The sequence below is a fragment of the Pelophylax lessonae genome, assembly GCF_965119305.1.
Source record: "Pelophylax lessonae genome assembly, chromosome: 8".
In the NCBI taxonomy this organism is placed as follows: domain Eukaryota; kingdom Metazoa; phylum Chordata; class Amphibia; order Anura; family Ranidae; genus Pelophylax; species Pelophylax lessonae.
Genome location: NC_138775.1, coordinates 246,679,194 through 246,705,318, shown reverse-complemented (window position 1 = coordinate 246,705,318; position 26,125 = coordinate 246,679,194). Strand labels below are relative to the sequence as shown.

Here is a 26,125-nt window from a genome sequence, read left to right as displayed (position 1 = left end):
CAACTGTGCAGCATGCTTTACAGCTTCCTGTATCCAGTTTACACATCTGCTAAGGGTGGATTCACTGCTCTCATGACTAAGTGGAGTTCTGTAAAACATCTGCCTTCTTTGAACACAGCTGGAAATTAACCTGCATGATGTGACCAGAACTCCACCTTCTGTGTGGATAGAAAAGTGCATACAAATTAATATTTGTCAACAGTGCCTTGAAAAAGTATTCATACCCTTTGACATTTTCCACATTTTGGAATCCCCATTCGCTGCACTTACAGTTGCAAGTCTTTTTAGTTATGTCTCTACCAGCTTTGCACACCTAGAGAGTGACATGTTTGCCCATTCTTCTTTGCAAAATAGGTCAAGCTCTGTCAGATTGGATGGTGAGCGTCTGTGAACAGCAATTTTCAAGTCTTGCCACAAATTCTCAATTGGATTTAGGTCTGGACTTTGACTGGGCCATTCTAACAAATGAATATGATTTGATCTATACCATTCCATTGTAGCTCTGGCTGTATGATTAGGGTCGTTGTCCTGCTGAAAGGTGAACCTCCGCCCCAGTCTCAAGTCTTTTGGAGACTCTAACAGGTTTTCTTCTAAGATTGCCCTGTATTTGGCTCATCTATCTTCCCATCAACTCTGACCAGCTTTCCTGTTCCCGCCAAAGCAAAGCATCTCCAACACGATGCTGCCACCACCATGTTTAACGGTGTGGATAGTGTGTCCAAGGTAATGTGCAGTGTTCGTTTTCCACTACACATAGCAATTTGATTTTAGGCCAAAAAGCTTGGTCTTATCTGACCAGAGCACCTTCTTCCACGTGTTTACTGTGTCCCCCACATGGCTTCTCGCAAACTGAAATCTGGAATTCTTATGTCTTTCTTTCAACAACGGCTTTCTTCTTGCCACTCTTCCATAAAGGCCAGATTTGTTGAGTGCGTGACTAATAGTTGTCTGGTTGACAGATTCTCCCACCTGAGTTGTGGATCTCTGCAGCTCTTCCAGAGTTACCATGGGCCTCTTGACTGCTTCTCTGATTAATGCTCTCCTTGCCTGTTAGTTTAGGTGGACAGCCATGTCTTGGTAGGTTTGCAGCTGTGCCATATGCTTTGCATTTTCGGATGATGGATTGAACATTGCTCCATGAGATGTTCAAAGCTTGGGATATTTTTTTTATAACCTAACCCTGCTTTAAACCTCTCCACAACTTTATCCCTGACCTGTCTGGTGTGTACCTTGATCTTCATGATACTGTTTGTTCACTAAGATTCTCTAACAAACCTCTGAGGGCTTCACAGAACAGCTGTATTAATAGAGATTAAATTACACACAGGTGGATACTATTTACTAATTAGGTGACTTCTGAAGGGAATTCGTTCCACTAGATTTTAGTTAGGGGTATCGGAGTAAAGGGGGCTAAATGCAAATGCACGTCACACTTTTCAGATATTTATTTGTAAAAAATGTGACAAATCATTTATCATTTTCCTTCCACATCCTAATTATGTGCCACTTTGTCTTGGTCTATCACATAAAATCACAAAAACAAATTTACATTTTTGGTTTTAAAATTACAAAATGTGAAAATTTCAAGTATGAATATTTTTCAAGGCACTGTACTTTAATAAAAAAGACAAAGTTACACTTTAAAGGACTGAATAATGACTAGTGACTTCTTTGAAATTGCTATTGGTCCTTATGATCATATATCTCTGTAAGTAATGGAGAATCAAAATTTAGAATTGTCACAGAAACCAGGGGTCCAGGTAAGATCTTCCAATGAGTAAACCTATTCTGGTGACAGAATAGAACTGATTCTAAGAAGGGATAAAAGATTTCCTTTAACTTCCTGCTGGGTTTCTGGAACAGGAAGTGAAGGAAAAACTCCCCTATGCGGCACATCTAACAGTGGTCTTAACCATTTTATATTCTATTCACAATGTAAGAAAACGTTTTGGAATGTCATATGTCTAATGCACTGCAATGTCCCTAATGTGCGAAGTGCACATAGGCCCAAGGGGAAATGCCCCTTGATGCAATGCCATCCTTTGAACTGCTGCCACACCTCTAACTTACAGCTTCAGCTCAAAGGAGTTCCATGATTGCTGGCACTGCAGCTACCCTTTAAAGGGGGCAGGTGCAGTGCAGACAATACACTGTTTAAGTAGGCATGTAATATGTATGCACACCGGGCTTACCCTTACATCTAGACTAGTACCAGTGGATTTGAGGGCCAGGAGTTTCCTCAGCAGTTCCCACAAAAGTTTCCAAATAATAACAAGTTATCATAAAGCCTAGTAAAAGCAAGTAAAAGTACACAGTCTACAGGTCTAAGGGATTAGGGGCACTGGTGTTTTTCTGGCTGTAAATCAATGCCCAGAGCTGGTTCTAATCACATCTAGTTAAGCCTGGACACAGTTGGTTTTAGTCCATGGTAAACGAAGCAGGGCAATACAAAGAATCTAGGGCAGTGGTTGTCAACCTATGAGCTAAAGGGGGCCTCATATGCAGCCCCTGACATCGCCAAAGGGCCACACATAGTGTTCAATATATGTAATGCTTGAGAGGACTGTCAGAAACTGCAGCCCTTAAAGGGTAAATGAGGATCATAGAGTGTGGACATGCTACATTTTTGAATGGGGATATGCTGCCGAAGACAATATAAAACTGAAAGTTCAATGTTCCCACTACAGACTGCTGAAGTCTGAGGCCCCACATCATATACCAAAGGATTACAGGTTGGGCACCAGGGATGTAGGGCATATGTGCTAATAGCAGAGATGTAACTAGAACATTCAGAGCCCCAGTGAAAGAAACCATAAAAGCCCCCCAGACCCTGGTAGGGGACCTTTCCTCCAAGCCTGGGGCACCCAATCTCCATCTCTGCAGCCTCAGCTCCACAGAATGAAGGGACAGGAATAGCTCTGTACAGATCCTCCCATTCATACACAAACTGCAGCAGCATAGTAAACAGTTTGTCAGGTCACCTGTAGCCAGGTGACAACTGCACCCTGTTGGAGGCAGGGGTGCAGCGCAAGGTAGTGAACCCGATAGCTGACTGCTGCGGATGGACAGGAACGTGAGCCCAAGATTCTACAAGGTGCGGAGTCTAAGACCCAGCAGGTGTTCACCAGAGCCTCTAGTGGTGAGGATGGACGTGGCTGCAGCTGGGCCCAGGTCATGGCCCCTGGGGTCCCCCGGGTCATGCTCCGTAGGGAGAGAGGGGAAGCAACCACTCAGGACACAAGGGATAGTGATGGGTAAGCTGAGGTCGGAACAACAGGCAGACAAGGGAAAACCAAGGGACAGGCCAAAGGTCAGGGTCACAGGCAAACAGGAGAAGTCAGAGACAAACCAAAGTCAGTACACAGAAAGGTAGATCAAGCACACGGCAGACAGGAAACAACTAACAAACACTGTTGAACAGCAAAGCAGACCTGCAGTGCGCTGGTTAATATAGACTTCCTGGAATGGCCTGGGGTGGAGCCAAACAGGGAAGAGAGATGATAAAAGCAGTAAAATAAGCCTTGAATAAGGGTTAGCCGAGCCAGATGAGAATCTGCGATGGGTTCCTCCTCAACAATGGCCGTCCCAAGATTATGATATTTTGGGTGTGGGAATAAAAACCAAATAAAACATACATAGGTCGCGGCGTGCTGACGTCACCTCGTTGAGACGCTCAGGCGGGTGTTTGGAACTGTCCGGCCGGCAGCTCTGATTCAGCGCAATTTTACTTTCTTCATGTAAGTGCAATACTTTATTTTTTGTTTTAAAATAAACGGGTTTACACTATGGATATCTCCATCATTATTTCCATAGGATCACTGGAGCCATATCTGTGGGTACGCCTCTACACCACCAGGGACCGCTCGCTTATAGGAGATTGATATCCCTCGGGGACATCTGGATCTGAGATTTGTCATTTACTTGGCGTATTTCTGGTAAGCAGATAGTTTTGGTGAAGCTTTTCAGCGGGTTCTCAGCTCATTTGACGTTACCCTCTATGCTCATCTACCTCCAATATCTGGTAATTGCACTAATATCAAGGTGGTGGCTTATCCTACGGTCTCTATGTGTTACACATCGTTTCGCTTTTACTCATCATATATCTGGTAATTGCAATACGTTAAGGTGGTGGTTCATCTATAGCCTTTATCATCCTTCTGATTGCTCATATTTGCTCACACACATCAGCATCTGGTAAGCTGCTTGTGTTGGTGGTGGGCTGTATTTTCACCTTCCTTTTTCCTTTCACACACTCGGAGTGATTCACTTGATTATACAGTATCACGCTATGTTTTATTTGTTTTTTATTCCCACACCCAAAATATCATAATCTTGGGACGGCCATTGTTGAGGAGGAACCCGTCGCAGATTCTCATCTGGCTCGGCTAACCCTTATTCAAGGCTTATTTTACTGCTACTTCTGGTAAGCAGTGAATTCACTTATTCTCCTGCACGGATATTTGGTTGAAATGATCATTTTGGACTTTTCAATTCAATTTACAATTCTTATCAAACATTGGGACTCTTTGGACTCTTGATTTATGTTTGTGTCACTTAGCGCAGCTTCCTCCCCCTTTCATAGTTTTTGATGTTTGTCACATGTTAAGTTACTGCTACCAACTTAGATATTAGCGCAGTTTCTCCCCTTACACTTCTAGATGATAAAAGCAGCCAGAAGGAAGAGGCTGGCCCCTAATGCAGACATGAGGAACATGTCTACCAGACATTATTGCATGTCCATGACACAGTTACTATGCTTCAGGTATGAATGGACACAGTGAGTGTGGTACCAATCACTTACTGTGTCCATTCAGAAAAGAAAGGGGCTGGAGGGGGGGCACTGTGAAAGGAGGGGTAAGTGTAACAAGAAGGGGGCAGTATGAGGGGGGTATTGTGACAGGAGGGGGGGCAGTGTGACAAGTAGGCAGTGTAATGGGGGCAGTATGGTGGGGGCAGTGTGACAGGAAGGGGACAGAATGACAGGAGGGGTATTTTGACAGGAGGGGGGCAGTGTGACAGGTGAGGAGGGGGGCAGTGTGACAGGTCAGGGGGGGGGCAGTGTGGCAGGAGAAGGGTACCTGGAAAGTTTGGCAGGAGGGGGAAGTGTGATAAGAAAGGGGTGCTGTAAAAGGAGGGGGCATGTATGACGGGGGAGTGTGACCGGGGGGGGTATGACAGAGGAGCCAGTGTGACAAGGGGGCAGAATGACGGGGGAACAGTGTGACATGGGGGGTTTGTGACAATGGGGTAATGTGACAGGTAGGGGGCAGTGGGACAGGGGTAGCACTATGATGGGGGCAGTGTGTATTGAAATGATGCACCGGAAGCTTCTTGAATGCATATAGCTGCTTTACTTGAATGGAGAATTGCAATGCATGTCTTTTACATCATGGATACAGGAAGAGAACACAAACAAGTACAATGAACCTAAAGAGAGAAGGTACATCCTCTGATTACAATACTGTATATCATAGAATACATGCTATAATACTATAACACTGCAGTGCCGCCTGCCGGTATAGATAGGTATAATGTATACATATATAGTCAGAGTACTCGCTGTTGTTCTTCCAACAAGTGTGACAGGTGGGAGGCAGTGTGATAAGAGAGGGGAAGTGTGAAAGGTGGGGGGGCAGTATGACAGGTGGGAGGCAGTGTGTTAAGAGAGGGGAAGTGTGAAAGGTGGGGGGGACAGTATGACAGGTGATAGGCAGTGTGATAAGAGAGGGACAGTGTGACAGATGGGGGGCAGTGTGATAAGAGAGGGGCAGTGTGACAGGTGGGGGGGGGCAGCGTGATGTGAGAGGCGCAGTGTGATAAGAGAGGGGCAGTGTGACAGGTGGGGGGGCAGCATGATGTGAGAGGGGCAGTGTGACAGTTAGGAGGGCAGTGTGATAAGAGGGGGCATTGTTACAGTAGGACACACAATATGCTTACTCCGAGGATAAAGCTAGGGGGCGAAGCTGGCTGTCCTGAAAACTAACGACTGCCAGAAACACCTAGCTCCAGGCTGGATAGGAGGGGTGGCAAGGGTATCGGCATATAAAGGGAACCAATGCCCTGCATTTTTCTCCTGCAGCCTCTGAATGCCCGCTTTTTCTCCTCTCACTCCCACAGGCATTCAGCGGCTGCAGGAGCAAAATGCAGAGCATTTGTTCTGCATCATCCCACCTCCCCTGCTGCCCTTCTCATACAGGTGTAGGCAAATGTGACAGGTGAGCCTGAAGCACGGGGCCAGGTCGCAATTGTGACCTCTGTGACACCTATAGTTACACCTCTGGCGCAAAGCCCAGAGTTCTGCCGCACCTGTAAGATTAATGGATCTGGACGCAGCACCACAAATCCAGTGTCAATGAAGGTTACATTTTTCATATACAAAAAGTAAACGTCCAATCAATCAATTCCTGCACCATCACCCTAGAAGGGATAGTCAAAATTTGTAAATTGTAATGAACAGAGGGCTATATCGGTGCTGGACCAACCGCTATGAGAGACAGAGATCAAATAAAAAAGTATATAAAAAATATATTTTATTTAGAATACACCTAAAAAAAATACTATACAGCAATGGTACAGTAGCTAATAAACATCAATGTACACATATAGACAAAAGACATATGTGGACCTGTTATCAAGACCCTACCCACACCCAGCCCCACACAGGTACATAAAGAAATGCCCTATAGTGGCACAAGGTAAGGATGTCCAAAGGTTACAATTTTATTTTCATAAGAAAGGGGTCACAATTTATGATTTTGCACACAGGCCCACTATATTTAGAAAACGTTTCCAACAATCTCCCTCCAAATGAAAAATACACTTGTGGATCAGGCCAGTTTTGTACGCTGGGCCAGTAAGCGACTGCTCCACTCACTTGTATTCATTTACAGAAAAGCAACCTAAGAAGTACCAAGATTTCATTTCACCTTTTACAGAAGTTATTTGCTTACATTTCCCAAGAAGCATTGCCTGATGTCTCCCAACCTGTATTTTGTACTTTAGTCAAATGACTAGTGTCAAAAGCTTTCAGAGAAATAATTATGGCAGCATGAGAAAAACGGCCTCTTTGCTTATGAACCACGTAGTAAGCGCCCTCGCTTCTTTCCTCTCAGGAAGGAGATTTTCCTATGCCAATCTCTAACACCTGTGATTTATTTGCTGATCTTTGCAAAGCAGGGTCATTTTTAACCTATGGAATTGATACCTCCATAATCCACATTTCCAATAATCTTGCTGATCTCTAGCATAGCTTCTGCTCTCTGGCTAAGGGCAACTGCAATGGATAAACCAAACCAGATAAACCTTGATCTGCATAAGCCTAGTTGATCCCTCACAGGTTGGAAGTGATGTGGAAAAAAAGAACTATCTTGAAGGCTCATATACACTCTACATTAAGATGGTTGCCAAAACCATGTATAAATATTTTGCATCAGTACCTTAATAGAATATGTAGCACAGGTTTCTGCCATTGCTTATGAACATTTGTTGGGAAGTTTAATAAAATCGAATAATGAAGTTTAGATGAGTCTGACAGTTGAGTTGGCTTTAGATTGCTGAACTGTGGAGTCTTGGATACGGTGATCTGATCTAAACAGAATATTTTTTTATTAGAAACTGGATGAAACAGACAAGCCATAGTATATTTGAGGTTCGTTTCTAAGTCTGCAGAAAATAGATTTTCTGCATGGGAGATTGTTTAAATCCTAAAATGTGTGAGTTGATTTTTTTAGAAATATTACAGACTTCTCTACTTTTGCACTTGTGGTAAATTTGATTGAGGTTAGGAGAATATTTTGTGATAGTATTGTAAAGTATCAAGATTAACTGGGACTAGCAAAATACCAGGAGTCTGGGAGATTAAAGTTTACAAGAATTTTCCTATATACCATCAGACCAATTGCTAATTTTAACAAAATGATACATCACAATTATTTGTGCATTTCATGAAGGTATAATATGTAGCCTGGTCTCAGGTTCCATCTAGAGTTGTTCAGACTGTTCTGTTTGTTATTAAGTTTTCTACAAGGCAGCGGACCATTGGATTATGGGAGATGTAGTTCTGGGAGGAGTGAGGACTGTGGATCATCGACTGAACTATCCTCCCAGGGAGCATCAGGACTTGCAGGGGCAGATGGGAGTGTCTATATAAAGGGGGCGTAACCAAGATTCGCTCTCTTGCCTCGAAGGACAGCGCGCTGTGAGGAGGGAAAGAGCTGCTGCGGAGTGCAGAAAAGGATTGGCCAGAGTCCTAGTGGACAGGCATCGGGAAGAGAGAGAACAGTGTCTGGACGGAGCTCGGTGGTAGGCCGAGTGGAGAGATTCTCAGAGATAGACTGTGAGTGCTCCTGAGGAGAGCGGGACGCTGGTGGTGTGTTGAGGGTGGTGGGTTCATCATATTGGGTGAGAGTTCAGATCTGAAATATACACTGTGATTACTAGACTGAGCTAGGTTGGGTCTGCAACGTAATTCAAACAGAAGGCTGCACTAGTTATATAACAGTTGCCACAGGATGCTGCATTGCTGAATAGTGCGTGGCGGATTAGAAGGCCTCACCCCACTTTACCAGTTCTAGATTGGGTATCAGTTGTTTGAGCCCAGGAGCTCTTTTTCCTCCCTTTCCAGTTTGGATTACAGTAAATTGTTATTCCTATAGTGGATTGTAGTTGAACACCTTTGCTGTGGATTACAAAAACTTTACAAATACTTTCCCTGGATTGGCTGAGGATACCTTTGCCGGCGAAGACTAGCAAGGTCTTGCTTATTCAGGAGACTCTTGCAATCTAACGTAAAGGGGGCCCCCTATAGGATACAGAGTGCACTCTGATTTATAGCCTAGTTCAGGATATTAGAGTTACTGAGATAAGTTAGTATTATTTTGGAGTTAGTCTCTATTATAGTAAAGCACTGATTTTGTGGTCACTCTTGTGTTCTACTTGAGAAATAATCCATTGGCAGAATATTAATGCATTAATCCTCAATATTATAGCAATATATATTGATGCTTTGGGGTTGTGCTTTCAGATCCTGAGTGCTGAATCACATTCAATTCTGGGTTGAGGATTCAGGATCTCCCTTGAATTATTGATATTTTATATTGAATGTTTATTGAAACTGTTTGGTCATTCTTTTAAACACAAGTTAAAGACGAGTAAATTTGATCTTTTACCGCAATCTCATAGTGTCTAATCTTTCAATATGTCTGAACCTATAGTGTCAAGTGGGATGGACAATACTCAGGGTAACAGAAGTGAGGAGGATGTATGTACACTTTGCCACTCCCCAGGGGGCAAGGCTACAATATATGCTTAAAATGTTTGTTTCCCCAATATTTCATATTCCTGATATGTGGCTGCTGTAGCATGTACTTGTATGAAAAAGTATCCTGTTTTCTTTGTATTACTTCCTTTATGTGAAATCCTTGGTGTTCCTGTCAGTCCCTCTGCTTCCCTATGAAAAACTGACCACACCAAGCAGGGGAACACACAGTGGTCAGTTCTTTAGCTATGCTGGGAAATCAGCCTGCTTCCCTGTAATAATTAGACTTGTCCCTCTGCACAGCCATTTACTAATAAGTCAGTGTACTGTTGCTTCCCCTCCCCCCAATTCTTTTGCAGCTGAGAACAGAGGGAATGTGACCACTTCTAAACATGGGAAAAAGGTATTTATAATGTTTTTATATATATATATATATATATATATATATATATATATATCTATACACAAATGTTTTGCCTTTCATTTCTATATTACACTGAATCATAGCTCCCAACTGTCCCTGATTTCGAAGGACTGTCCCTGATTTAGAACAAAGGCCTTTGTCCCTCTTTCCTCCTCATGTGTGCCTTTTTTTGGTCTGATCTATTAAGTTGTATATAACATGAACTTTTTATCTTTCAAAAAGTGTTTCCCAGAGCTAAACCTCTCATCCAATTTCTAAATTGATGCATTTGTCAATTTCAACAGCCAGTATAAAGGAATAGTAATTGTAAAAAAAAAAAAAAAACACTTGTGGTTTTAACAATTGTTTGGAAAGACAAGATGACTGGTCCCAGTATCCAATCTGTGTCTTTGAATTATGGGACTTTATAGGAGTAGATTCAATAGTAATAGAGGCAAGCACAATAAATAAAATCAATAATTTATTACAAACGAATCATATAAAATCCAACATGAATACAGACAACATTGTATATGCACATATGTAATACATAGCATTTACAGATGAATCCCAGAAAAAAACGTCCAACATTCTTGCTATGTATTACATATGTGCATATACAATGTTGTCTGTATTCATGTTGGATTTTATATGATTCGTTTGTAATAAATTATTGATTTTATTTCTTGTGCTTACCTCTATTACTATTGAATCCACTCCAATAAAGTCCCATAATTCAAAGACACAGATTGGATACTGGGACCAGTCATCTTGTCTTTCCAAACAATTGATATGACTACAGGGATGTGAAGTGGTGTCAGAGAAGTCCATAAGGTAGTTAGAACTTTCCGCCATTAGATGGCGCCAAGCTGGCTATTTAAACTGACTCTCTGCATGGATTCATTGCTGTTTGGTCTGCAGCTTCCTGTGTACTGTTCCTGACTTCCTGTGACCTCTGATCTTGATCCGGCTTGTTGTCTCTAACCTGTGCTTGTCTGCTTCCTACCCTGACCCTGGCTTGTCTTATGGATTTCGCTTCTGCCTGTTGATCCTGCATTGCTGCTCTCCTGGTACCGACCCGGCTTGTGACCCGATTACTCTGCTGCCTATCGTCTATGTCCTTCCTGCCCGACCATTACCTACCCGGCTTGTTTGACCCTGCACCCTGCTCATCCGGCCTGCTACAACTCCAGCCCAGCAAGCTCGCTTCCAGCAGTCTTATACCAGCCCGCTCACTGCGGCCACGCTACTACTGGACTAATTACAGGCACTCCTACATCACCGTGCTTCTGTGGCCGATGTCTCACTATCAGAGGCCCACGAGCCGGGGTTGTACGAGAGGCCCTCCTCTACACGTCAGGCTCACCTACCAGGTACGTGACATATATTGTTTATATTCATTTATAACCCACTGGTGCTGATATATAGGAAGAAAAAAATGTTCTTCCTCTATTCACAGCAGCTTCTCTCCCAGATTCTCCACATCTGAGCTGGAGTAACTGGGAGGGAGATATTTCAGTGTAACAACCAGTGAGATCTTCAGATCTCACTTTCAACAACTGGCTGTTTGTGGCAGAATGGTTGTGTGCTGTGATGAGAAGCGGGGAACATATTCTCTTCTCCTCATCTCAGCTACATAAACCGGTACATATGAGAGATCGGCTGTGATCCTGAGGATCACGTCTTTTCTCTGTTTCATAAACGGACACCTAAGTAAACTTGTCACTGCCCCTCACACACAAAACTATCCCTTGAAAGCAAGAATTACCTCCAACACATGCTGATTGATACCTTTCCTGTTTCAGAAAATTGCCAAATTACCCTATGCATTGGCCATGTTGGCACAAAGGTATACCACTACGGCATTACAGTGCAGCAGGGGAGCCTCTCAATAGGTTGCCTCTCAATGGGGTCCTGAATTGTATTGTGCCTTATGATGTTGCAACTTACACAGGAAGCACATAGAAAAGTAACCTATACAACTACAGTTCTGGGATAGCGCTAACTATAGTGTAAAGCAATAAGGTGTCTTCCGCAGTACTGTCCTGTGACCAATATTTGTCACTTTCAGGAGACATATCAAGCCTGGTACAGGAAAAGACCACTTTCCACTAACAGTCAGATGCAGCAGTGTCATACACTTTGCCACCAACCAACAAACAGCAGATATATGTAATTTTTGGCCATATCTTGACCAGCTTAACCCCCTTATTGTAGTGCTAAGTATTTAAAAATGTACAACACACAAGATGCATAAAAGGAAACATATGAAGCACAAAGATATGGTCTGAATGAATTGATTATTTCCTTTGTATGTACCAGAAAGTCCAGGCTTACAAAAAATAGATATAGAATAATATTGCAGTTAGTACATACCTTGAGTTATTTCTTCCCAGGTCTAACAAAGTTCACACACGTCAGAAAAATATGAAAGGATACAAGTTTCCTCTGTGTAGGGTACTGTGGTATTGGTGCCTCTCAACAAGTAGCTATAGAAGGACACTTCAAGAGTGTAACAATATGAAGAATCATCCAAAAGACCTCCTAAAAACCTTCTACCAGTTCCAGCCTTCATGGTGTCTCGGTTGAAAGATGTGCTAGACTGTAAGTAAACAGTATAAAAATACAACATTATTCAAAATGTCACCAAATTTTGTCATATTTCTGGAACAAGTTTTAAAAATGTAACTGAACACAATTAGATATAATGCTATTTTTCATAATGCCAACATGATTTCAGTGGCAATATGAACACGTTATATACTGCTTTTATTACTCCGATCTACACAACAGACTGAAAGAGAGACAATGGTGGAAACTGGGGGAAAGTCAAGGTTGGTGGCAGAAACAGGGGACCAGAAGACCATTTGGTTCATTAGAAGAGTAGAATAGTAAGAATTAGGGATGATCGAACGTTTCGGGTCGACCATCGGTTCGACCCAAACATTGACTGTTTGAAATTCGGCCGAATTCCGAACTTTTTGCGGAAAAAGTTTGGAATTCGGCAACGAGAACCGACCAAAATGCAATGGGACAGGAACTGGGCTTTAAAAGCCCGTGATTGGACCAGAACCATCAGTAAAAGCCAATTGAGGGGGCAGGAGGATGCTAGGAATGTGATTGGAGTGACTAGGGGGTCCAGAGGCCAATCAGTAGTGAATACGCCCCCCAGTATATAACATAGCCCCGCCAAATCTCTAGCACTGTAATACAGGGGCTGTGGAAGAGAGTGGAAGCAGTTCTGTTACTCCTGCTTCAAAAGTGTCATTTAGCAATTATTAGTGTGAGGAAAGGGATATCTAGTGTAGTTAGGGTACTATTTTCCACTATAGTTAGATATAATAATCTAGTTTCTGTAGGGAAAGTGTTAAGTGTCAGGGTGACTGTAGTGTAGTGTAGGGTTAACTGACTCTGACTGCTATGCCAGGGTGACCGAACTCTTCCATGTCAGGGTGACCGCCATAGAAAAAAGATTGTTTGTCTTAGAATTAAAGTAGAGCAGGGATATGGCTCTGCTACTTTCACACCTGGCCGATTTTGTTGCAGGCGTTTATTGGGCTTTTTTTGTGGACATCTTTGGAGGCAGGCATGACATCTGAACTTCTGTGTAGGGGTATATATACACACACACATATATGTATATATACACATACACATATATAGGTGTGAAAGTAGCAGAACCCTATGCTTGCGCTAATGAAATTATTTGCAGGCATAGGGCTCCGCTCCTATCACACCTGTATGTGTGTATGTGTATAAATACATATATATGTGTGTGTGTGTGTATATATACCCCTACACAGAAGTTCAGATGTTCTGCCTGCCTCCAAAGATGTCCACAAAAAAAGCCCAATAAATGCCTGCAACAAAAACGGCCAGGTGTGAAAATAGCGGAGCCATATCCCTGTTCTACTGCAATTCTAAGACAAACTATCTTTTTATTTCTGGTTCTGGACATGCTACAGAGCTGAAACTTCACAGAAACTAAATACAAACCAATCTCATTTTTTTTCTTTTCAATAATTTTTTTAATAATTGTCTCTCTATCAAAAACGACAATTTTTAAGAACTTTTTTTTGTGTGATTAATAGTCCCTGGGGCATGACCCAGAACCCTAGGCACTTTTTAGGGGCATTTATTGGGTTTTAGGGCTTCAAAATGGTGTTTTTTGATTACCGAAGTTCGGGTCCCATTGATTTCAATGGGTCTGGAATCCGGACCCGAACTTTCGGGAAGTTCGGGTGTTCTGGTCGAACCAAACTTTTCAAAAGTTTGATCATCCCAATTAAGAATGAGAAAAGAAACTAAATTATTTCCATAAGAACATATAAGGATATGAGAGGTACAGGACAAAAACAGAACTTAAAGTGTTACTAAACCCAGGACCCTGCATTCACTATATCTGGTCTCCCACAGTACATAGAACATGGAAATGCAGTTATTTTAGTAAACAAACTGCTAAATATCTGTTCTCATCAGCAGTATATAGTAGTCTTTTAACTTCTATCAGTGTCTGGTTAAAGGTTGTAGGAGGAGCTTTCATTCTACTCTGACTGTCCTATGAGACTGCAGGACATATGACTCTTTGTCTGGACAGTGCTGATTGGCCCTGTGCTGATCACATGCACCCTCCCAAGAAAGAAAAACTCTCTAGCAATACACACCAAACTGAGCATGTGCAGAATGCCCCTAAGGCTTTGTACTATCAGGAGATGGATTGGGTACAGTAAAAGAAGGTGCGGATCAGAGAAGACAGAATCAAAAACCTTTCTTACACAACTGGATTAACCCCTTAGGTTTCACACTGAGTATAACAAGCATGCTTTACTGCAGGGATCCTCAAACTACGGCCCTCCAGCTGTTGCAGAACTACACATCCCATGAGGCATTGGAAAACTCTGACATTCACAGACATGACTAAGCATGGTGGGAATTGTAGTTCCTTAACAACTGGAGGGCCATAGTTTGAAGACCCCTGCTTTACTGCATATACAGACTGGTTTTACTGTTGTGGGTTTAGTAACACTTTAAGCAATGAACTGATAGTAAATGATTCTTAGACCAGGCCTGGTTGAATCTTCCCAAAGTGAGAATAATAAGAGAATAAGGAGCCAGCAAAAAGTAGCCTCTCTGAAGTGCCCCAATGCTTATTAATGTCCAACATAGTGCCCCTATGTACTGACCTCCTTACAATACTCCTATGCTCAGAAATGTCCTGGATAGTGTCCCCATACTCAGTATGGATTTTCCCATAGTGCACCTACGCTCCATAGTGTCCCATAGATTCCCCCTTTGTTCAGTGCACCCCCTAAAGCATCCCTATGCTTAAAGAGGTTGTAAACCCATATATATATATATATATATATATATATATATATATTTTTTTTTGTAACCTGAAAGAGAAACACATAATGAGCTAGTATGCACTGCATACTAGCTCATTATGAAATACTTACCTTAGAACGAGCCCCCGCCGTGCCGCCCGCTTACCTGTATGACGGGCGACATGTCCAGTCGCCCGTCTTCTGGGATCGTGGCATCCGGCCATCTGATTGGCCGGAGCCGCTGTGACGTCACTCACGCGCACGCGCGCGGGAGCTGACGGTCACGGCACGGGACTCTGAAGGAACGGCACCAGCGGCCGTTCCTTCAGAGCGCATGCGCCAGTGATGTCACTGGCTGCATGTAAGGTAAATATCTCCTAAACAGTGCATGTTTAGGAGATATTTACAGTACCTATAGGTAAGCCTTATCATAGGCTTACCTATAGGTAAAAGTGTCAGAGGAGGCTTTACTTCCTATTTAATACTGATTTCCTCTGCTCTTAGTGCTCCAGTGCTCTGTTCAGACCTTCACACAATGCCTCCATGCTCAGTACTGACCTCCTCTCAGTACTCAATACTTAGTTTGTACCTTTCCATAGTGGCTCTTTGCAGGGGCGTAACTACAGGGGTTGCAGGGGTTGCGATTGCTACCGGGCCCCATGCTCCAGGGGGCCCAGTAGCAAACCAGTGGGTGAACTTCCAGGATTGCAAAAGTCACACTTGCGACCGGGCCCTGGCATTGCACCACTGTGGGGAGGCCCCAAGATTGCAGGAAGGGAGCCCACTGCAGAACTTGTGAAAGGATCCTGCTGCGGGACCGTAATAAAAGGCCATGCAACGAGAATAAAGAGCCCCAGGATTAGTGGGAAGAGCCCTGGGCTTGAAGGGAAGGGCCCCGGCCAGGGATCTGGGGGGGCCCTTCATGGTTTCTTGCATCGGGGCCCTGAAGGCTCTAGTTACGCCTCTGGCTCTTTGCTTTATACGGCCCTCACATCGCTCCATGTTTAGTAAAGATCTCTCCAGAGTGGCCCATGCTCAGTGCAGACCTTCCCATAGTGCTTCTATCTGAACCAACTCTTTTTAGCTATTATTCTTTTTAAATTGCCATTGAGAATTGGTAACAGGGATTTGTCTTTCACTCGCTAAGGTACTGCTGTAGTGTATTGTGCTGAATATGAATCTAGCTTCATGTCATGCCACACAATGGCTGGTGCAAGCCTGTGGAATTTGTACCATTAGTTAGAAATGAAGCAGGCTTTATTTCAGATGCCTAGACCCACAAAGATCATGCTAGCACCAGTAAAGAAAGTAAGTGGGAGGTATGCGCCTGCTGAGAGCTTGTGGCACAGCAGGTTGCCTCTTGTTTAATGCCACATATCATTGGTACGTAGCTATGCAAGCATAAAGCAAAACATTTTTTTTTTTTTTTTCCATTTACTGTATATGGTATGAACTCTACATTGTGCAGTTGACATTCCTTTTTTCCATTTTTAAAGATAGTAATTTTTAACCTTATCAGCAGGAAAGCATATTAAGCCCAAGAAAGGCACTGAAAGTCATTGTTTGGCTCCAAAGGAACATTTTCCTTTTAGTTTACAATTGTCTTAGAATTAGATGTTGTTTATATTTATTCAGTAGTTGTTTGAAGTCTAGGATAAAATGACATGGAATTGAAGTTAATAACCTCTTTAATATTTGTATAATGTAAAGTTTCATCGAGTATCTGTTGGTAATTAACAAAATATATAAAAGTGGAATCTGGGATCATGTCATAGCACAAAGTTTCAGGATACGTAATGATTATAAATACTTTTATAGCACCATCAATTTACGCTGTGCTTTACATTTACATTGTACATTCACATCAGTCCCTGCCCTCAAGGAGCTTGCAATCTAAGGTCCCTAACTCACATTCATTTGTAGCACCCTCCTAGTTAGGTAGGTGCTAGGTAAAAGCATCTTTTGCTCCTGCTGCTTATCAGGGGAGCTGATCTATTAGTTTGCCTGTCACATGTTTGCAGGTGTGATTCACTGGGTCTGAGGGAGTGTCCCCACTGTATCCAATAAGGGAGCTTGTTGGGCAGTGGAGGAAACCCAGCCAGTGGCACATCGTGTTTTATGGCAGTCCCAGTGGGAGGGCATTCATGCATGGGATTGACAATAAATACGGAGGGGACATGTCTTTGGTGGGAAGCAGAGTCCCAGGAGGAGGCAGACGGCTGTCTCTCCTCCTGCAGGTGTGAGGAAAGTGGTTCAGGCAGTTGGCCTAGTGAACCCAGTGTGGAGCTGAGCTGCAGAGGATCCAGAGTGCTGACTGTGGAGTCGGTGGCAGAGTCTCTCAGGAAAAACAGTGTCGTGAGTACTCTGGGATTTGCCACAGGGTCTGCCTAGGAGAGGAGACCACTTCGGAGAAGTCAGGGAATCAAGAAGCTAGCTCACACAGGAAGTTTAACAGTGAAGGGGGTGCCGTGTAGTTGACCCTAAAGAATAGGAACAAAGGGGGTGCCAGGAAGGATCCTGAAGATTGTTCTGCAGTACAGTACAGTTTACCTTAGGAAGTTCACTCGATTCTATTTCACTGCTTATGACACGGTGAAGCAGTGGCCTAGCCGTGACTAGCGTTATACAGTGCTACTCAGGTATCCCACTCATTCCCTTCTCCCATCCAAGTTCTCAATAAAAACACAAAAACCAAAGCTACTGGACTGTTTCCTGACTGAGCTAAAACACTTGGGAAAATGTTGAACTGTCATGCTGCTGCTAATGGTAACCCAGGGGAACCATAACCAGCAGCTCCCAAGGGAGTAGTGCTACACATAAATACATATACTAGGGTCAATTTAGACCAGAACCAATAACCCTACCAGCATGTCTATGGAGTGTGGGAGGAAACCAGAGTACCTGGAGGAAACCAATGCAGGGTGAACATGCAAACTCCAGGCAGGTAGTGTCATGGTCGGGATTCGAACCAGCAACCCTTTTGCTGTATAGGGGGAAAGTGCTAACCACTACACCACTGTGCTGCCAAAATAGGGATGAGGGTTGGGTTCGCTGCTACCATAGGTTTGAGGTCCTGGTGAATTCTTATGCACGTTCGCCTGGAAATATTTTTTAGAAACAACAGTGCACTGCATAGCCTTTGAACTATAGCTAGTGGGCCTTTAAATAGGCCAGCCCCCTCATTATAAAAAAGAGGGGGGAGGCACCAAGCAGCTATAGTATTGGTGCTTTAAAAGCTGCTGTAGGGCAAGGATAAGGAAAGATGACAAACTGCATAGAAAGAGACTAGGTTTAGGAAACTGTACTTTAATTCTGATTGCTAGTTTTTTGGGCAATTTACCCCTTTTGTCTTTAAAGGAGAAGTATTGGGAAGGGAAATAAAAAAACATACATACTATCCTCCACGTACACCGATGCTGCAGCTGTCTCCTGCCTGCTCTAAGACTGAGAACTGAGCGATCACATGACCACTGATTGTTTATTTCTTGATCTTCCAGGTGCAGAGAGCGGTGACTATCAGTCACCGCTCTCTGCTATGCCCATCCGGAGCTTACTGGAGTTCCGGGCTTGGGAGTAGGTGGGAGCGGCAGGCTCTGGCTCTCAGTAGTTCACTGAAAGGCTGGGCCAACTATCGATCAGGTAAAGTGGGTATAGAAAAGAATCAACCCCCTTTAAAATATTCATGTTTTGTTGCCTTGCAGCCTGAAATGAAGACAAACACGGTTTTTGCTTTATCCAGCTGTGTTTACTAGTGCAATTTATAATATCAAAGTTAAAGATATAACACCAACATGTCAGAAAAAAAAAAAATTGATAAGCAGAGTCACTAAGTTGGAAAAGGATCGTCCTCAACCCCATTTCAGTATTTTGTTGAACCACTTGTTGCCTTAATTGCAGCCTTTAATCTGTTGAGATGTGTCTCTACTAACTTTGCACATCTAGACTTTGCAAGATTTGCCCACTGTTCTTTGCTGAACTGCTCAGGTTCAATTAAATTTGATGGTGACTGTTTGTGTACTGCAGTCTTCAAGTCATTCCACAGATTTTCAATGGGGTTTAAGTCTGAGTTCTGACTAGGCCATGCAAGGACATTCACCTTTTTCTCTTTCAACCACTGTGCAGTCATTTTTTCTGTGTGCTACAGACCATTGTCATGTTGGAAGGTAAACCCTCTTCCCATTGACAGCAGATTTTCCTCAAGAATATTTTGCCCCATCCATTTTTCCTTCTATCCTGGCAAGTGCTCCAGTCCCTGCTACAGAGAAACACCCCCATAACAGGATATTATCACCTCCCATGCTTTACTGTAGGAATGGTGTTATTTTTATGGTGAGCTATATTGGATTTCCACCAGACATATCGTTTGGTGTTGAGGCCAAATTATTCAAATTCTCCTCTGACCATAACAGCTTGTTCCATGTGACCTCAGAATCTTCATGGTGCATTTAAGGTGGTCAGATAAGACTAAAATTGAAATAGAGATTCTGTTTTTGAATTTTATTTTTTTTCTTCTGACATGTTATTGTTATATCTTTCACTTGCATGTTAGAAGTGGCACTAGTAAATACAGTTAAATAAAACAAAAACTGTGTGTCTTCATTTCAGTCTTCAAAGCAAAAAAATGTCATTATTTTAAAGGGAGTGATTATATACCCACTATATCTGGCTGGATACCAACAATATAGTCAGCATCCTTCCAGAGCCTATAGCGGCTCTGTGATCTAAAAAAATGACCTTAAAAAAGTCCTGTTTCAGGGGGTTTACTTTGGAATTTTCATTGATTTTGAGGGGTATAAATTGTAATATTTTATGTTGACAGGGCTTTTATTTTCAGTTAAACCGATTTTATGTTTGTCTTGTTTCAGGAGGTATTATTAGGGGGTTTCATTTATTTTGGGATACAATGGTTTTTATTGTTTATTGATCGGGCCTTTTTAAGGGTACATTGTTTCATGGGTTGGTATTTTGTTTGTTTTTTTTTTGTTTTATTTCTAATTTATGTTGATAGGGCCCTTTTTTAAGTTTGGTGTGCTCTGAACACAGGATTCACTTTTTATTGACCATCTTTTCTTGGAGCTAGCTGTCATTTGAAAGACAAAATGCAAGAATAGTCTGCACCTCAACACACTTGCATTTTTCGCTCAGATTCCCAGCACCTACTATCCCCATAGATAAAATAAAAGTTAGGCATACACCAGTTAAGCCTTTTATCCCTGATAACTGTCCAGCTGCTGGCCAATTTCACATTTCTGTGTCATCTACAGTGTCATTAATCTTGTAGTAAAACCCCAGCCTGTATGGTTTTTGCTAGCACTTTTCAGCTAATTCTCCTTCAAAATGTCCTGTTGCCAGCCTTTTTTTCAGAAATTTAAATAAAGACAATTGGGGGGTCTGCTGCTTTATGTAAACCAAGATAATTGTAAAAGTAGCAGCATACGCTGTCATTGAAACTGCCCATACAAATCGTCAAGACAACGTACAGCTTTAAAGCATCCCTAAGCAAGTTGGAATTTGTGTTTTGTTAATGTTGTCCACAAAGCCACATAAAAATACTCTTCCCTGTTGTGTAATGTAAATGCTAAAACTTTTTTTTTTTTTTTTGCATTGGTACATATTCCCCATGTCAGTGCCCAGCTTCCCATGCCTATGAACTGTAAAAATTAAGAGAGTTCAATAAAAGGATTTGACTTCAATAGGAGTCACTCCTAAGCTTGGGTTTGCAGCATTTCAAATAGGGTTTGTTGAACCATTTTTGCAAATGGAACTCGGGAAGGTTCGTGCATCCATAATTATTAATATTCCTGACCAGCCTACCCTGAAATTATTCAAAATGGACTAAACCAGTAAAGTATTATACAGGATTTATAGAGCGCCAACAGTTTGTGCAGCGCTTTACAGTGTGAGGGAAGACAATACAGTTACAATACAATTCAAAACAGGAGGAACTAGAGGGCCCTGCTCGTTAGAGCTTACAATCTAGAAAGTAAGAAGTAAGTAAAAAGGTATGCTTTAAAACCCAGCTGAACTTTCAGTTTAGATCAGCTAAATACATTTCAGGTTCATCAAAACAAAGCATGTTCAAAGTCTTACAGGTCATTTTTTTCAAACATAGCCATGACTAAACAGAGCCTGTCCCATGCCAGTCTGCTGCAGAGAAGGCTCTTTGCTCTTTACATGGAGGCTCTGGAGTCCCTGCAAAGGTCTGACACACCTTCTACTGGGTCAGAGTTGGAGCTTTTCAGTCAGCACTTTACTGTTTGCAGAGCTATGGGTCAAACTCTCCTGGAAGATAACATTAGTTAGAAAGTTCTGTGTTTTGGAAATATGTTGGACACATAGGAATAGTTTAACGCCAATGCAAAAAAGCATTGGTGTCTAAACGAGCACTCCCATGTACAGCCATTCACTTGTATGGCAGTCCATACATGGCATTTGCAGCTCCCCAGTTGTGGAAAGTGCCAGTAAATTATGCTAGACATAGAAATTTGCCTGTAAAAGCTGTGTGCATGACCGATAATGGTTAGAAAGCAAAAGAGCCAAAAATATTGCAAAACAAATGATTCTGAAAGAGCCAAAAAGGGAAGGTGGAAGGTTTTGTTTAAAATGGAATGGCAATTTTATAATACTTCCAAAATATTTGTCAAATCAGAATTAAACTATTAAAGCATTACCTTGCTCTGAGCCTGGAAGCCAATACCATTAATACAGGCAACTTCATATATCAGCAGAACAATTAACAAAAGCAGCAGTTTGAAAATGAGAACATATTTCTTTCTAGTCTCCTCTACTTGTCATTGATATATGGAGTGTAAAGAGGGCTCGTTCCTTTGTACTCACCACCTGACCTTCTGGATTCAACACATGGAGAAGAGAATATGTTACACATGCTGGAGTACAGGCTATGTCAAGAGAGGGAAAAAGCACTTGGCTGATGTATGGAGGGAGATGCTCTTTTGACCATATGACATGAAGACAGAAGCATAACTAAGAAAAACCCACAGAGCCCTGGAATAAGAGTGTGGAGGAGCCAGACTTTCATGCTGGCATAGTCAAAAACAATTTATGGCCCATTAATGAAAATAAATGAATCCAGAAGTATAATAGTCAGGGAAAAGTGATAGTGCCTTCTGATATCCCACCACTGCAATCCTTTCATAATGTCATCCATCCAGATCCAGGTAAGCTCATTTGACACCAAAGCATAGTCAGCATACATATTGTGACAGCTGTAATTTGAATTTGCAGTCCAACAAACACATTGCTATTGCTCCAACTTCTGTTCTTTACACTATAATGAGCATCATTACACTGGTGACACCTACTAAGAACTCAATATACATAAAACCTAGAACGCTTTATGCTCAAAGACATTTTGAGTTGAGACTATAGAGCAGCCTTTCTCAAAATTTTTAACATGGAAAAATAATAATTATTATAATTACAGCTCCCAGAACATTAGTGTGATGGTTAGTGGGAAGAATGCTCCCTACATTTGTGGTCATTAGGAAGGATCCCCTCCCTACTGATATATAAAGAGAACATTGGTGTCAGTGGTTACTCATCTGAGAGGCAGAAATTGCCTATTGCTCAAGGAGCCCCTAGCAACATCTGGAGGAATCCTAGGATTCCATGGAACCCTAGTTGGGAAACCCTGCTGTAGAGACTCCCCAATGGACGGGCCATTTTTGCCAGATTTAGTGAATGAAAGGGTTAAATTGCACACTAAAAATGCTCTTAATGTGCTTTTGTTACATAAAGACATGCAATGCCCCGGGCCATCAATGGGCCCCTTTATCAGATCAGTATCAATGTTGCCTAAGGAGGTCCATTAATGGCTCAGAAACTTTGCAAGTTTTCTTGTGACAAATAAAAGCCCGTAAGGAGCATTTTGGCTGTGCAGGTGACACTTGTGATTCATTGGACCCCCCCTGAGCTATTTTCCCCTCTGAGCCCACCAATATACTGTATGTACCTTTTATGTCCTCTCCAAGCCTGATTCCAGATTTAAGCTAGTAAGCAGTAACACAATACAAAGAAATAGTTCAGGTCATTACACTATCTGATTTCAAAAAGTATTTTATAGATTTTGCCATGCATATGTAAACTTAATTTTTTATTTGCATTAAGTATTGAATAAAATGTTAGCAGCCAGATCTCCTGTCACTAGGACATTCGAATTGTACATAACTGCAGGTCAAGGGTTAACCCCTCCATACATTTTGGGTTGTTATTACAGTCTGCATCTCATAAATTACCACCGTATCGCCAGCAAAGCAGACACTCCGAAAGAATACCACCCAAGGGAACTTATAATGGAGCAGACACAGAATAAATGACATATAAGTGGTAAATTCCAATTTCACGTTCCGTGCGCCTAACTCTGGCAGTTAATTCTAAAACAACACCCCGAGGTCAGGCAGGATTGGACTCCGTGCCACCATATGACAAGGCTGTCCTATTTATTTCAGTTTTTCTTCAGGGCTGCGTTCCTGCTAGAGAAAGTGGAGAAAACACACATCTTTTACAGTCTGTTAGTCTCTGTCACCAGCACACGCCTGCAAAAATCTGCGTGAGATAGTAGCATGGCCAAGACTCGTTCTCTGCCCACAGGACAGAACTGGTGGCTGTGGCTTTATACTGGAAAATATCATAAGAAAGCCTCAGGAAGCACTTTCTCCAAACAGATTGAGCTGTATTTATTTTCAATTGTCCCAGAAAATATAGCAAAATGGTCTGTATGCTTCACTTGTACAGTAAGGGGCCTGATAGCACGAGCACTGAGTTGTGGGGGATAAATCTGGGATTTCATCATTTTTTTCATTGGAATCTAGAGGGAATAATAATAATCATTCTGAACATATTCATGGACTCAAGCTAACCTGTCAGACACAGACCACAGTGATAGCCATTCTGTCAGCAGAAATACTATATATAAGATTGTAGCCTTATTTTTACTTAATGCCACAGGCTGAATTTTGGTTACGTGCTTGTCTAGACCACATTTATTGTGCTGCACTCACTGCTCATTTTCATTCTTACAATGCTCCATATACCTCAAATGATCTATATACAGTGGGGAAAATAATTATTTGATCCCCTGTAGATTTTGTAAGTTTGCCCAATTTTTTATCATAGGTGTATTTTAAATGATAGAGACAGAATACTAACCAGAAATCCCTACCAACCAACAATAATTCTGGCTCCCACAGACTAGCTACAGTATGTGCTTATGTGATACACAGATTAGTCTTGTCAGTTTAACCACATAACGTCTGCTCACGTTGCTGCTACTGCAGCAACGTGGCTCGTTATCGTCTAGCGACGTAGTACTACGTCGCTAAACTCCTCCCCCTGTAGACGGCGCTCGCGCGCCGCCGGAGGCGCACTCCCGCTGTTTTCAGTCACAGCGGGAGTCGGGCCAGGGGAGGAGCCGCTGCTCTTCCCCGATCGTCGGGGAATCTAGTTTGGAGATCCGCCCGCCTGTGCAAACAGAGCGGGCGGATCTCCTAATTGACAGGGAGTAACAGATCGCAGTGTTCAGAATAGCTGAACATTCGATCTGTCCCTGACTCACTCAGTCACCTCCCCCCACACACGTCAGTAAGCACCAGGCATACATTAACCCCTCCCTCTCCAATAAAATTAACCCCTTCCCTGCCAGTGTCATTTTTACAGTAACAGTGCATATGTATAGCACTGATTACTGCAGTAATGTCACTGGTACCCCCAAAAGTGTCAAAAATGTCAGTCAAGGGTCCGATCTGTCCGCCGCAATGTCGCAGTCCCGCAAAAAAAATCGCAGATCGCCGCCATTACTCGTTAAAAAAAAAAACACCAAAAATGACAAAAATCTTTCCCTTAGTTAGTAAACGCAATAACTTTTGCGCAAACCAATTAAAATACACTTATTGTGATTTTTTTTACCAAACATAGGTAGCAGAAAACAAATTGGCCAAAAATTTAAAAAAATTTAGATTTTTTACATTTTTTGGGGGAATTTCATATAAAAAAATGTTAAAAATATTGTTATTTTTTCAAAATAAACGCTCTTTTTTTTGTTTATAGCGCAAAAAGTAAAAATCGCACAGGTGATCAAATACCACCGAAAGAAAGCTCTGTTTGTGGGAAAAAAAGGACGTAAATTTTGTTTGGGTACAGCGTCGCACAACCGAATCGCAAAAAGTGGCCCAGACGTAAGACAGCAAAATCCTCTAGTGGTAAAGTGGTTAAGAAGGTGCTCCCAACAACCACTAGTTATGTGTATAAAAGACACCTGTCCACAGAATCTCTTTCTTCCATTCAAACCCACTATCATGGTCAAGACCAAAAAGTTGTCAAAGGACGTGAGGGATAAGATTTTAGACCTGCTCAAGGCTGGAATGGGCTACAAGACCATCAGCAAGAAGCTTGGTGGGAAGGAGACAAGTGTTGAAGTGATTATTCGCAAATGGAAGAAATACAAAATAACCATCAATCGCCCACGGTCTGGAGCTCCATGCAGGATTTCACCTCATTGGGTAAGGATGATAATGAGAAAAGTGAGGGATCAGCCCAGAACTACACAGGAGGAGCTTGTGAATGATCTCAAGGCAGTTGGAACCACAATCACAAAACAAACCACTGGTAACGCAATATGCCGCCATGGATTGAATTCCTGCAGTGCCCGCAAGGTCCCCCTCCTCAAGAAGGCACATGTATAGAAGCACATACATTTTGTCAATGAACATCTAAATGATTCAGAGAAGGATTGAGAGAAAGTGCTGAGGTCAGATGAGAACAAAATTAAAGGGTAACTCCACTTTTGTGGGGGAAAAAATAGCAAATAAAGAAAAAATAATAAAGAGTATACATTTGCCACACAAGTCATATTGTAACTGAATGTTATTAAAAATTACCTTTCCTTTTCAATCTGCAGCTGCTGTAATTTTCTGAAAATGCAATACAATATGGCTTCCTGGAGTTGTTCTGTACACATAATGTGTACTGAACACACCCAAGAAACATCCTTTCATGCTCACTGATTTTCCCAGAAGTCTGCCTAAGATACAAGTCAGATTTCAGGCATCCCTTTGCTACAAAAATGTCATTTTGATGAGATACTCCCAATAGGAACACGTCTAAAGGGATGCAGGCCCGGCAGCT

General features: G+C 42.2%; 1 protein-coding gene across 4 annotated transcripts in view; it reads right to left on the bottom strand.

Moving 5' to 3' along the window:
* Window positions 1-26,125, bottom strand: part of AGBL4 (AGBL carboxypeptidase 4) — a 2,933,082-nt gene that overhangs the window by 221,069 nt on the left and 2,685,888 nt on the right. For all 4 annotated transcript variants that reach the window (XM_082266214.1, XM_082266215.1, XM_082266217.1 and 1 more), the window contains one exon: window positions 12,099-12,261. In XM_082266214.1, the coding sequence (XP_082122340.1) occupies window positions 12,099-12,261 (163 nt within the window). The remainder of the gene's footprint in view (window positions 1-12,098; window positions 12,262-26,125) is intronic.